Below are 13,627 nucleotides of genomic sequence, written 5' to 3' on the forward strand. Positions count from 1 at the left end.
GATGGGAACTCCCGGGATATTTGATTTTTTCCAATTTTTAAACTTGGAAGTCAGTCTGTGAATTTTCTTTTATTTTTTGCTATTTTCCCCCCATACATCCATGTCTATTTCCTTCAGATAGATTTCAGAAATAGAATACCCAGATGAAAGAGTGTGAATATTTTTCTGATTTTGATGTATGGCGTCTAACAAGACACTAGTTTTGCCTTCAATGTACTTTTCTGAGGCCTGCGAAAAATCATCGCTACTGTATTTCCTAGCTTATTTACTGGCAAGTTAAACAACTCATTGCAGAGGAAGTTGAAGTAAGATTAGTTGGGAGGTGTTGAAATGGTGGAAATTTTTAAGATAGAACACAGTGAAAGAGAATGGGTTTCAGAGAACAGGATATAAAGACAGCTGCACAGCAGTTACTCCCCAGTTCATTCCTGAGGCAAACCTCCTCTCTGGAACAACATGAAGCTCAAGGTATTGTTTCCTTTTAAGTGGCTTATTTAAATTGGTTTTTCTAGCTTTCCTTTCCTTCTCAATTTCTTCAGTTGCCCTCTCCTTTTAAGAGCTACCCACTCCTACTTCAACAAAGGCCTTTTAACTTTTCTCATAGCCTCTGGGTGGTCTACTTAACTGCATCTTGTTTTTCATCAGTGTTTTACCAAGAAAAGATGTTATTCTCTGGTATAAAATTAGGAAGAAAATGAATCATTATAAGTTCATGGAGTTTTAACCTTCTGGTGTGGCGTGTATTCGTTAGGGCATTGCCAGACTGCATTTCTAGTTGTCTGTTTACTGTCCTTAGGCCCCTGGAGAAGATACGCTTCTTGTGGCAGGAGCCATAGCATCTTGGTTGGGTATTCTAGGGCACCTGGCACAGGGCACGAACTCATGAAATACTCATTAAATAATTGTATACTTTGCCTTAATTTATACATTAGTCGTAGCATTTTACTAAGAACAGATTTAAATGCCAGGAGAAAATCAAAACAACCAAAAAGACATTTTAGGAACGAATGAGCACAGGGCGAAAGTCAGCTGAGCAGCTGCATGTTTATTTCCTTGTGTTCTCTCCCTCAGGAGCCAGAAAGAGGCCATTTATTCTTTGGCACACAGGGTGGGTTCAGGACTTGTCAGGGGACAGTGGGGCCCTACTTGCAAAGTCATTAGTGCTATGGGACTGTACGGATGGATAGCTGATCACCTCCCACGCTCCCTGTGGGCACCCAGCCAACACAAGCTCCCCAGGGAAACACATTTCCCCAGAAGGCACTCCTGGGTCAGATCTAACCCTGAAGAGACCATCCATCACTAAATGCCCTCAACGGGAACTGCAGGGCTGGGAAGAGAGGTCAAAAAGAGCAAGTTTTGCTTCTAAGAAGGGATCCAACCACCGCTTGAATCTCTAAGCTTCCCTTGGCAGATCATCAAGCCAGTTCTCTTCCCCTCCCCTTCTCTGTCCCTGCGTATGTTTACCCAAATTTCTAGCACACGAAAAGCAAAGTTATTGTTATTCTCCACCCTAACCCCAAACTCCCCATCCCAGCACCCGTTCCCCATTCCAGCCATCCTCTCTCCTGGTTGACTCTGGCCCCCCCTCATTATTCTATCAAAGCTTCAGAGACTTAAAAGGCAGCCCATTGTTTGGAACATGGCAAGGTTTCCCTGACTGGATAATTTAGAAATTGAAAATATGGCACTAATTGGTGGGAACTGGTTCCACCTTTGTACCTCCGCTCTGGCACTAAGCTTAGCATCAGAGAGCCTCAGACATCCCAGATCCTCTATCTAATAACCCTCCATCCATGGAGTTCCCGTCGTGGCGCAGTGGTTAACGAATCCGACTAGGAACCATGAGGTTGCGGGTTCGGTCCCTGCCCTTGCTCAGTGGGTTAACGATCTGGCGTTGCCGTGAGCTGTGGTGTAGGTTGCAGACGCGGCTCTGATCCCGCGTTGCTGTGGCTCTGGCGTAGGCCGGTGGCTACAGCTCCGATTCAACCCCTAGCCTGGGAACCTCCATATGCCGCGGGAGCGGCCCAAGAAATAGCAACAACAACAACAACAACAACAACAAAAAAATAACCCTCCATCCATCCTTCAGTTTTAAAATGAGGTATCACTAGAACCTGACTAGTATCCATGAGGACAGGGGTTCGATCTCTGGCCTCGCTCAGTGGGTTAAGTATCCAGTGTTGCCATGAGCATAGGCTGGCAACTATAGCTCTGATTCCACCCCTGCCAAGACCAGCTCAGCAGGTGAGGGCTGAAGAACAGGTGCTGTGAAACTTAAGAAAAGGTAAACATAAAGCAAGACACAGAGACATTTATCTTAGTCAAAGGTGGGAACGGGGAAACTCAAGGTCTCAGGGACATAAAGCGCCACCTCAAGAAACCACATTGCTTTTATTGTGTTCTTTAGGATTACAAAGAACAGTGAGGAGGGGGCTATAGGTGCAGAACAGTTTTTTATTTTTTTTTTTTTAAGTCACGTAGCTGGTAGCTGGTTAAGCTTTTACTCTGACCTTTAGGCATTTAACAATCATTAGCATTGAGGAAGATTGGCATTAACTGACCAAGCACAGCATCTAGAGAATCACCATTGTGCTGCCATGTGCCTATCTGTGGCAACCCTGCATGCCTAGGTTTGCACCTCATTCTCCTTGCTGATGCATATGCCACTAACGATGCCTCATAAACCCCCTAGGGCCTTGAGGCTCCTCTTCCTCTTATTTTAACAGGACATATCATGCTGTGCAAACAGCGTGCCTATCTGCACGGGTCAGCATGCCTAGACCAATGCATTATGTCCTCATTCACCTGACCACATGAATAACTTATGCCTTTAGGTCTTCGTTCTCAAGTCATTTACCAGCACTGCGACTGTTTTTCAAGCAGGAATATAGGGTAAAAGTAAAGCAGGACAAGATGGAGTTTTCAGCATAGAAAATAGAAACAGAGAGGCTAAGAAAAGATTGTAGAAACAAGTCTCCCAATAGACCCCTAGCCTGGGAACCTCCTTATGCTGTGAATGTGGCCCTAAAAAGGAAAAAAAGAAAAAAAAAAGGAAAAGAAAGAATGAGGTATCTGATGCTCAGAGAGAGAGAGACAAAGAAGCTGTACAATGAGTCAATAATCAGAGCAGGGAAGGGAAGCAATCTAACATTTACAATGTGTTACTAAGCTCTAGGCATATAGTGAGACATGACTTAAGAGAAGATGTTTTTAACTATAAATAACAGACACGCTCTTATAAAGACATGTAGAAAACAAACAAATATCAAGGAACTTGATATTTAGTGGAAATGCAAAGCACTCTGCTGCTTACGAAGTACAAATAATCCTGCAGGTTTTCATTAACTGGTTTGTGGGTAGAAGCAGAAGGCCTCCTCCGCTAGGATGACTGACGACCTGCACTTCACATTCAACAAGTTTGCGATGGGCCCAGCCTTGTTGCCCAGAAGTCTGCTTCTCTTCTGTGTGGCTTCTCATGGCAAATGGCACTGCTGTTTCCCCATCCACAATCTACTGCAGCAGTCTCTCACCTGCCCTCTCTACCCTCTCCATCCATTCTCCACCTACACGCATCTTTGCAAAACACAGTTCTGATCATACCTCTTCCTTTCTTAAGACAGCGCTATGGCTCCCTGTGGATGTCACAGTCTAGAGCAGAATGTAGCTTTCACCATCCAGCCCTAGCCTGCAAACCCATTCTCCCTCTCCTCTCTGCCTCCTGTGTGCAGCCCTGCAGCTGGAGTTTGCCAAACTCACTGCACCCCCTCACATCTCCAAGGCCCAGCCCAGGCCACCTCCTCTTGCCTTTAAACCCCATCTTCATCCTCAGCACCTTCACCTGGCTGACTCTGCTAAGTCTGCATTACCAGCTCAGGTATCTACACCTCCAGGAAGTCTCCACCAACAGAAAGAGCAGGCAGTGGTTCTCAAGTGTAATTTTTAATTTTCTAGTAGCCATATTTTAAAAAGAAGAAACTGATGAAATGAATTTTAACAATACATTTTATTTAACTGTCTACTCCAAACAGTATCATTAATGAGATCCTTTATATTCCTTTTCTTCCTACTAAGCCTTAAAAACCCAATGTTTTCTTCTCCTCTGGTGACAGGGCTCGGTTTGGACTAGTCACATTTCCATTGCCACATATGGAGAGTGCCCACCGCATAGGATGCGACAGCACTAGAGCACTTAGGAATCACCTTGAGAGCTTAAGGGAAATCTAGAGCCCTGGGCTATGCTTCCAAATGTTCTAGTTCTACGAAGGGTCTCATTCTGGAGATCTGGGGTGGAAAACCAGACATGTTCATTTTTTCAGCAAAAAGCCCAGGTTTCTGTTCATGCTCCTCAGACTACACTTCAGGAGATGGGGGCTTCAGAGCTAGATGCACTGATTTAGGGGTTAGATCTACAGGGGTCTGTGTCCAGACTCAACTAAGTTACAGCTGTGTGACTTGGGGACATCACCTTTCATAGTCTTGATCTCCTCACCTGAAAAGTGAGACTCGTGAGACCTCCCTGGAGACCTGTGTGTATGAAGGAGATCCTGGCTCGCATCTGCTAGTGACAGCTCCTGGCTGTCTGAATGCTCCCCCAGCCCAGGCATGTCCGCGTGATGGCCAAGACATCCCTCCCAGCCTCCTCCACAGCCTAGCACGCTCTGTGGTCATCACCTGCCTGCTAGGCTGTGTCCTCAACTCAGCTGAAGACAGAAACTGGCTGCGGTGCATGTCCACACCCCTCTGCCTCACACATGTGTTTAACACACATCATTTTTCAGGAATTGGACCTAATTCGACCAAATGGGTTTCCTGCAGTGGAGTAAACTTGGCATAAAAATACCTCAGAGTTCTCAGGTAGAAAGGAAGTGTGTGAATACAGAGTGAGTGCAGCACTGTTCTAACACTCGTCCCTTTAAAGTCTGTCACAGAAAGCTTTGCCAAAGTGATCCACGGCTTGAAAGTGGGACACCTGACTGATCACGTCATTCAGAGGAGCAAGAGGATGATTCTGGACACCCTGGGTGTTGGCTTCCTGGGAACCAGTACAGAAGTGTTTCACAAAGCCGGTGAATACAGTAAAGTAAGAAGCTCAATGACTACTTCAGAGATAAAACCAAGTGTGCACACACACCTGCTCACAAGGTGGACCCAGGAGTGTACCCAGGGGTGTGCATTTGTGTCCTATGCCACTGCTCTCCTCTCCATTTCAGAGATCGTGCGTGGCGTATATAGCACTGTTGTACATAGTTTAGTACTTGTCTATGCTTTATTACCTAAGTCTTAATATTCATCCATATCCTTTACGAAGTATGCCTAAGTATTTACCAAGCATCCATATCCTTTACTAAGTTTATCTAAGTATTTACTAAATATCCATATCCTTTACTTATCTTAAGACCAGTTTTAATCTTAAGGCTAGCGATATTTCAAAGTTTATTGCAACTACGACTGAAAGCACATTTTTACCTAAGAATCTCGGTGGCAGTAGCACCTGTCCCAGACCATTTATTTGTTCATGCAAAGACTATAAGATTCTCTGGAGAAAAGCCTGGGCCAGCGCCCTGGGCAGAGTGTTTATGTGGGAGATGTAGCATCCACTCTCCATAGAATGTACATGCTCTAGATGACCAGTCTACCTTCCCAGTATGTACCCTCAAGGAATAAGTGACAGTAATTCCCTGGACTTTACACCCTGGAGCACTTATGGATGGGATCACCGTCTGGGATCAGATGGAGCAACTAGCATTTCCTCTCCATTCCATGGAGAAAGCTGTATATTCAACCAGGAAGGCAGAGATCCAGTGACGAGGGCTTCAGTCCAGCATAAAAGGTTCAAATAAGAAGTATTAAAGTAAGGCCTTCGAAGATGGAGAACAACCCTTGCAATGGTGACTTGGCATGCTGGGCTCACACTTTGTATCACTGACTGATATTCTTTCGTTCCAGATCTACAGTTCCAGTGTATCCAGCACTGTTTGGGGCCGGCCAGACTTCAGGCTTCCACCAACATATGCTGCTTTTGTTAACGGTGTGGCTGTAAGGCAGTTTCCATGTCTTTTCAATGGTTCAATAATCATAACAGTTTCAGGGCCAGAAAATATCTCAGAAATTGCCCGGTTTCCATATTTTATTGCCGAGACCATTGAAGTTAAAAGAGGTGAAGTGGCCTGCCTTCTCTCCTATGTAGCAATTTCAGTTTTCATGTTTTTACAGTGAATTGATCCTTTTCAGTTGAGAAGTAGAGAAATAAAATGGAAGTATTTAGATAAAACCACCCCTAAGGTATCTCAAATCTAAATTAAACAACCAGACTCAATTCCTTCTCTTGTGGCCAGTATTGGTTTCTATCCAATAACCTGCCTTTCATTCATTCATTCATTCATTCATTCATTCAGCAGATGCTTATTGAGAAGGAAACGATGGCCATATGGTGTTTATATTTTCTGAACCAAAAATCAGCACTTCTCATCTGACAATTTTTACGTTTTTCAGTATGTTAGGGACAATCGGCAATATATATAATTTGGACATGAACGTGTTGGGATTTCTGAGATATTTTTATGGCTTTGGGGACAGTAGCTCAGAATATTAAAAGTCAAACCTAATTGTGCATTTAGGAGTATGTTCCAGTAAGCAATGGGAAAGGCACCAGCCACAACCAATAGACATAAAAATCTATTTTTTTATGGCTGTACCCACGGCATATGAAAGTTCTCAGCCCAGGGATTGAATCCTGAGCTGTGGTGGCGACAGTGCCAGATTCTTTAACCCAAGGTTGCGCCAAGCTGGGGATCAAGCCCTGAGCTCTGCAGTGACCTGAGATGCTGCAGTCAGATTCTTAACCTACTATGCCACAGAAAGAACTCCAAAAATCTATTTTTAAATGAACTTCTGGCTATTACAACTATTTCATATAAAAAAGGAAATGCAAAATAAATAAATAAATAATAAAAATATAGCTTAATCTTATTCAAGAGTTCCTGCAACTTCTCCACAAGTTTGCAATTATTTCATAATAAAAGGGTACAAAAAATATGGCCTGATATGGAATAAATGACATTAACCTTTTAATGTGACTTTTTTGAAGGGTGGAAGTGGGAGGAAGGGAGCCACCTAGTTCTACAGCTTTGTTTATAAGGGGGATATAGATCTTTCCAGGACCTGCAGACTCTGAGTAAGACCCAAGCTCCTTGGGGTCACTAGCTGCTCCCCAACGTCCCACCCGATCCAGCCAGAAGACAGCATGTCTCATGCCCAGCCATGTGATTAATCTCAGTCAGTTCATAGATTTTATCTTGAGAGAATCAGATCTAAAAATCTCACATCAAACAAGGTTATTACTGATCTGAACACTTACTGGTCCAAAAGCCATTGCATTCAAGGAAATACATTTTGGTTTTGGTTGTTGTTTGTCTTTCTGTTCACACAGATTCACTCAATGGATTTTGATGACACGTGGTACCCTGCCACCCACCCTTCTGGAGCTGTCCTTCCTGTCCTCATGGCTTTATCAGAAGCCCTGCCTCCAAGTCCAAAGTGTTCTGGCCTTGACCTGCTGCTGGCTTTCAATGTTGGTATTGAAGTGCAAGGCCGACTCATGCATTTCTCCAAGGAAGCTAATGACATACCAAAGAGGTATGGAGAAAAGGCACCCAGCACAGGTGCCACTTTCCCCTTCGTCCATTAGTCGCCATCTCTGTAGAGCTTTCTGACACAGAGGTTGGCTCAGTTGAAGATGTAAACAGTAATGCTGGCAGATAAGCCAACTCACCGGTCACATATCCAACTGTATATCCAGTCACAAAGGTGTGACCCCAGAAGTGCCTGAGAAAAGTCTCCTCTGGGTTTAGAGAGGAGACTTCAGCAACCATTCAGCAACCAGGACCATGAACTAAACTGGAGCCTCTCACCCCAGGGTGATAATATACATCCTGGCTTCCGTGGATACTCTGAGTATCCCTCATCTCATCTCAAAGCAGAATCTCCTTCGATATTTGCTAAGGCCCTTCAGACAAATGAGAACATTCAGAATACCATAAACCCAACTGCTCAACCTATAGATCAAAATTAGTCAAATGCTGACTGTATCATATGGTTCAATCTAATATTTATTGTGCCATGTGACCCAGCCTTCTGGAGGAAGGAATAAATTCCAATTTATTCAATTGGAATACCAAGTGAATTTTATTTATTTTTAATTTTTTTGTCTTTTTTAGGGTCACGCCCACAGCATATAGAGGTTCCCAGGCTAGGGGTTGAATCAGAGCTGCAGCCACCAGCCTACGACACAGCCACAGCCACAGCAACTTGGAATCTTAGCCGAATCTGCGACCTACACCACAGCTCAGAGCAATGCTGGTCCTTAACCCACTGAGTGAGGCCAGGGATCAAACTGGCATCCTCATGAATAAGAGTTGGGCTCAATACTGCTGAGCCACAATGGGAACTCCCCCAGTGAATTTTCAATTTCTACAAGGCCCTCATTTTTTTTTTTTTTTACCACAGCCAAAGCATGTGGATTCCCAGGCCAGGGATCACACCTGTGCCACAGCAGTGACAACACCAGATCCCTAACCCATTGAGCCACCAGGGAACTCCAAGGCCCTTAATTTTTACAGTTATTTACATAGGCTTTCAGCAATTAAAAACTTTTGCCTTTCTGGCAATAACTGTAACAGTACCATTTACAAATAACATACCACATGTTATATAAGCATGTGAATTCATTCAAAACTCACAGAACATTATGAGATAGATGCTATCATTATCACTATTTTATATAAGGGAAAACAGGTACAGAGAATCCGAAATAGGTACAGAGAAGCTTTCTGACATAGAGATGTTTCTCTAAGATCACACAGCTAATAAGAGAAGAGACAAGATTTAAACCTAGATGGTAGGGCTCCATTATCTAAGCTCCTGATCACTGCATTATATTGCCTCCTTATGGTTTATAAGTCTCCAACTCTTTGCTCTTTTACTTTTCAGATTTCATCCCCCATCAGTGGTAGGAACTTTGGGAAGTGCTGCTGCCGCATCAAAGTTTTTGGGGCTCAGCATGAGAAATTGTCAAGATGCTCTGGCTATTGCTGTTTCTCATGCTGGGGCACCCATGGCAAATGCGGCCACCCAGACCAAGCCTCTTCATATTGGCAACGCTGCCAGGCATGGGATAGAAGCTGTTTTTCTGGCAATGCTGGGCCTCCAAGGAAACAAGCAAGTCTTGGACATGAAGACAGGGTTTGGGGCCTTCTATGCCAACTATTCCCCAAAAGTTCTTCCAGACCCAGATTCACACACTTGGCTGCTAGACCAGCAGGATGTGGCTTTCAAGATTTTCCCTGCACACTTGGCTACCCACTGGGTGGCAGAAGCAGCAGCATCTGTGAGAAAGCACCTTGTGAGAGACAGCACCCTGCTCCCCATTGATCACATTGAGAGAATTGTGCTTAGAATTCCAAATGTCCAGTATGTGAACAGGCCCTTCCCAGACTCAGAGCATGAAGCACGCCACTCTTTCCAGTACGTGGCCTGTGCCACCCTGCTCGATGGTGCCATTGCTGTCCCATCATTCCACAAATGCCAGATTGACAGGCCACAAGTGAGAGAGCTGCTTGGTAAGGTGGAGCTAGAGCACCCTCAGGACAACCTACCAAACTTTGACACAATGTACTGTGAGATAAGCATTGTCCTCAAGGATGGAGCCATCTTCACAGAACGCTCTGATACCTTCTACGGTCATTGGAGGAAGCCTCTGAGCCAGAGGGACCTACAGGAAAAGTTCAGAGCCAATGCCACCAAGGCATTGTCCTGTCACACAGTAGAAAAGCTTATCAAGATAGTGGACAACCTAGAAGACCTGGAAGACTGTTCTGTGTTAACTGCACTTCTGAAAGAACACTCTCTATCAGAGATGGTTTCAAAATCTATCTAGTGCTTAACAATTCCATTATACAATCACTTCCAAGGTTTAAATACAATCACTATGTCTTACCTGATGGACACATAGAGAACTCTGCACTCAACAACCAGAGAAGTCACAATCTTTTAAAAATCTCACAGAACATTTGCAAAAATCAATCATAGACGTAAAATCTCAACTTTTCAGAGTTCCCATCATGGCGCAGCAAAAATGAATCCAACTAGGAACCATGAGGTTGCAGGTTCAATCTCTGGTCTTCCTCAGTGGGTTAAGGATCCATCATTGCCGTGAGCTATGGTGTAGGTCACAGACGTGGCTTGGATCCTGTGTTGCTGTGGCTGTGGCGTAGGCTGGCAACAGTAGCTCCGATTAGACCCTTAGACTGGGAACCTCCATATGCTGTGGGTGCAGCTCCAAAAACAGCAAAAAAGAAAAAAAAAATCCCAAATTTTCAAAGCAATGGATCATACAGATCATTTTCTCTAATCACAGGGCAATCAAGGTAAAAATCAATATAAAAAGATAATTAGGAAAGCCTGAAGCGTTTAAAAATAAACATTCCTATAAATAACTCTTGGGTCACAGAATAAATTGTAGTGAAAATTATAAAGCATTTCTAACTAACCAGTAACAAAATACCACATATCAAAATTTGTAGAATGCTGCAAAAGCAGTACTTAGAATTTTCTATTGCTGCATCTTTAGCACCTGGAATGTGCAGCAGGACACATCATTTTACTGCTGATGGATTTGAAAGGGAAGTGAGAGAAGAGATGGTTTCTATTGTGACCTTGAGATTAAATTTAATTATCCTGTCTTGCTACATTTCAAAAGTTTCTAGGGGCAAGATATAAGGGCCGTTAATAATAAGCTCACATAACTCCTGTTGAAAACAAGACAACAGACCCAAAATGAAGTTGTTTATGCTAAGCCCATATCCACCAAATTGAGACTTAACTGAATTACTACTTTAGCTCTCCCAGGAGTGGAATTTTAAACCAGACAATCAGAACTCTGATTAGCACTATTAAGTTAATCAGCCTGGTAGACCCCAGCCATCCTCTAAAGGAAAGAAACCTTGCAATGACCAGTCCACTCTTTTTCCTAGTATAACTTCCTTGTTCCCACACCCTTCTGTCTATGAAATTCATTTCATACTGCTTCTTGGAGCCCCTTTTTACTTGCTAGATTGGGTGCTGCATGATTCAAATCAATTTTTGCTCAACTAAACCCTCTTTAACATTTAAATGACTCAATTTATCCTCTGACACCCCTAAAGCTTGCTTCAGACCAACAGCAGGTGTTGGGGAAGACAATCTCTCCTGAGGGAGACAAAAGTACTCAAGGTGACCTTGATATTGGTTATTACACCCACAGAGTCAACTGAAGGCAGGAATATGGGCCTCTGGGGGAGCTGAAGGGTCCTCTTCGCTGTCAGCCCCACACACCAGCCACCCCTCACCTGACCACATACAAAAACATGGAGAAAAGGAGAAAGGTAGGAAAGAGAGAGATAGGCTCCCCACATTCTCCTCTAGATGATTCCTTTCTATGAGGATCAAAAGCTAGGGCATCTTTGGGCCACAGTGCTAGTGGAGACTTTGGATGGAAGGAGAGAGTTAAAGCTGAGCCTGCAGCTCTTCTGTCCATGAGGCTAAGGAACAAGGACAACTTGTAAGCTACCCTGAGAAGGCCCAAGACGGGGCTCGGACAGCTCTGACCTGATGTCCAGGCATTGTGGCAAATGCCAGCTTTTCCCCTCTACTTCCTTGGGGACAGCAACAGAGGATGCTGCTCAGCCCACTGTCATTGTGTGATAGGCCCGACATGTAGGCAAATGAGTCCTCTGCATGGATTGGGCCAGATTGCCAGGGAGAAAACCCACTGAGACTGGGACAAAGGCTTCAGCTGACAGAGAAGTTTATCCCAGCTCCCTTTCTGTACTTCTGAACCCTCAGCACACCTCCATGACCTTGGGCCAAAGTGCCTCAGTCACCAGACACATCTTTGCCAGTTCTGAGGAGCCCTAGTGCTAGGACATATTTGGGGTATCCCCAGGACCATGCACACAATTCACGCATGCACCAAAAGAACCCATGAGACTCCACATCTGGCTGTGCTCATGCCTAAAGTTTATTAGAGAGACACGATAAATGACAGGATCAACAGGAGAAAAAGGCACAGGCAGAGGTCTAAAGAAACCCCTGCTGAGACTTTCAATGCTCTCTCCCTCCAGTGAAGAGACAAGGCGCTCCTTTCTTCAGCAGTGAAAAATTCAGTAAAGTGTGTATGACGTTTTTGCCCTGGGAAGAGACTGACTATCCAAGGCTTTTATAAACAGCAGGTCATGAAGGCGCCCTCAGCCCAGCAACAGTCATGATTCAAAACCTCAGAAAGGAAAGCAGGTGTTCAGCATAATTCACATTGTTTGCACAGTCTAGGCGAAGGGGATCATTTTTACCAGTTAGGGAATGGGTCAAGTGCCAAGTTCCCAGGCACCAGCCAAGCACCAACCTTGTAAAGAGGCTCTAACAAAGACAGTGGCCTCCGGCCTGCTTTGTTATCCCTTTTCGGCGCATCTTGTCCCATCCTGAAATGCCTTCCTTTCTGGTTTGTGCAGCTTTGTAGTAGAAAAATGATACAGAAAAATTAGACTTGGCCTCCACCTTAAGAATTGTCTCTGCCCTATAGCATTTGAGCTCCGTAAATGGTAAGTTTTGTCATCCTATAAACTAAAACTGATACCCCCAGTAGGCTTAGAGCTGCCACAGACCAAAGAGCTGTAACGATTTTCACCCAGGTGCTTAAAATGAGAATATGCATTTAAAGGCAATTTTTATATATTATCTTTTACAACTTTACTTAGAAGTCCTGTCAAAAAAGGTATCACAGACAGGTAGGTCCCCTGTGAAAACGGAGATCACCTTCATGTCTGCAACAGCTTATGCAGGAGAACCTCTTTGGGGACGCAGAGTGAATGGTGGGCATCTATTCAATTCGGCGAATGTGAACTGAAGGCTTAATGTGTGCAGAGGACGTTCTTGGTGCAGGTGGTAGAACAGTGAACAAACTAGGCAACAATCTTAGAGCCATGAGTTTATAATCTAGAGTGCGCAGAGGGGTGAGCAGAGTCAATAAGTAGGACAACGAAAGCGCACTGCACCTCTTCTGGGCCAGCTGTGCTTCCTTCATTCTTCCCCTGGTGGGACTGAGAGCTTCTGAAGGCCGAGCTGAGCTCAGGGACCAGGATGCCCAATATATGTGAACCTTCCTTCAATAGAATCAAGGGTTTCCAGCTCTTCCTGGAAGAATGTAATCTGTGACACCGAAGGACGTGTGGAACTGCAGGACTGTGGCTTCCCTGTCAATCCTGGCGGGACTTCCCTGCCCAGAGCAAAGTTTCAAGGAAGCCAAGGAAGGGGGCAAAGCCACGACCAGCCACAGCACTCTCCTTCCAGCAGAGGTGCATGTGTGTGTGCGGGCATGTGACTGCGTGTGCAGGTACACGTGTGCTCTCTTCCCGCCAATGAAATCCATCTGCACCACTGCAGGTTTTATTACTCATTAGTGAAAGTGCTCCACTGTTCCTCCCATCTCCTACCCTACATTTAAAAAAAAAATGCATAGCGATAATTCATAGACAGCAATCACTCAAAAAACATCCAAAGCAGGTGAGGGTTTCAGAAGCCACTACTGTGGTTC

At 44.5% G+C, this 13,627-nt stretch overlaps 1 protein-coding gene and 1 long non-coding RNA gene across 3 annotated transcripts in view; one reads left to right on the forward strand and one right to left on the reverse strand.

Moving 5' to 3' along the window:
* LOC110255830 overlaps positions 1 to 13,627 on the reverse strand; it is a 161,953-nt gene that overhangs the window by 133,493 nt on the left and 14,833 nt on the right. The window lies entirely within an intron of this gene.
* Positions 18 to 11,084, forward strand: ACOD1 (aconitate decarboxylase 1). Of its 2 annotated transcripts, none has more exons than XM_021065729.1 (5): positions 18 to 468; positions 4,922 to 5,083; positions 5,950 to 6,031; positions 7,433 to 7,638; positions 8,992 to 10,496. In XM_021065729.1, exons 3-5 carry the CDS (start codon positions 6,014 to 6,016, stop codon positions 9,935 to 9,937), a joined length of 1,170 nt encoding a protein of 389 aa, XP_020921388.1. In that variant the 5' UTR covers positions 18 to 468; positions 4,922 to 5,083; positions 5,950 to 6,013; the 3' UTR covers positions 9,938 to 10,496. The 2 variants fall into 2 exon arrangements, with proteins under 2 accessions (XP_020921388.1, XP_005658501.2); XM_005658444.3 differs by having other exon boundaries at positions 24 to 468; positions 5,950 to 6,039; positions 8,992 to 11,084.

This window comes from Sus scrofa, chromosome 11 (assembly GCF_000003025.6).
Source record: "Sus scrofa isolate TJ Tabasco breed Duroc chromosome 11, Sscrofa11.1, whole genome shotgun sequence".
NCBI lineage: Eukaryota > Metazoa > Chordata > Mammalia > Artiodactyla > Suidae > Sus > Sus scrofa.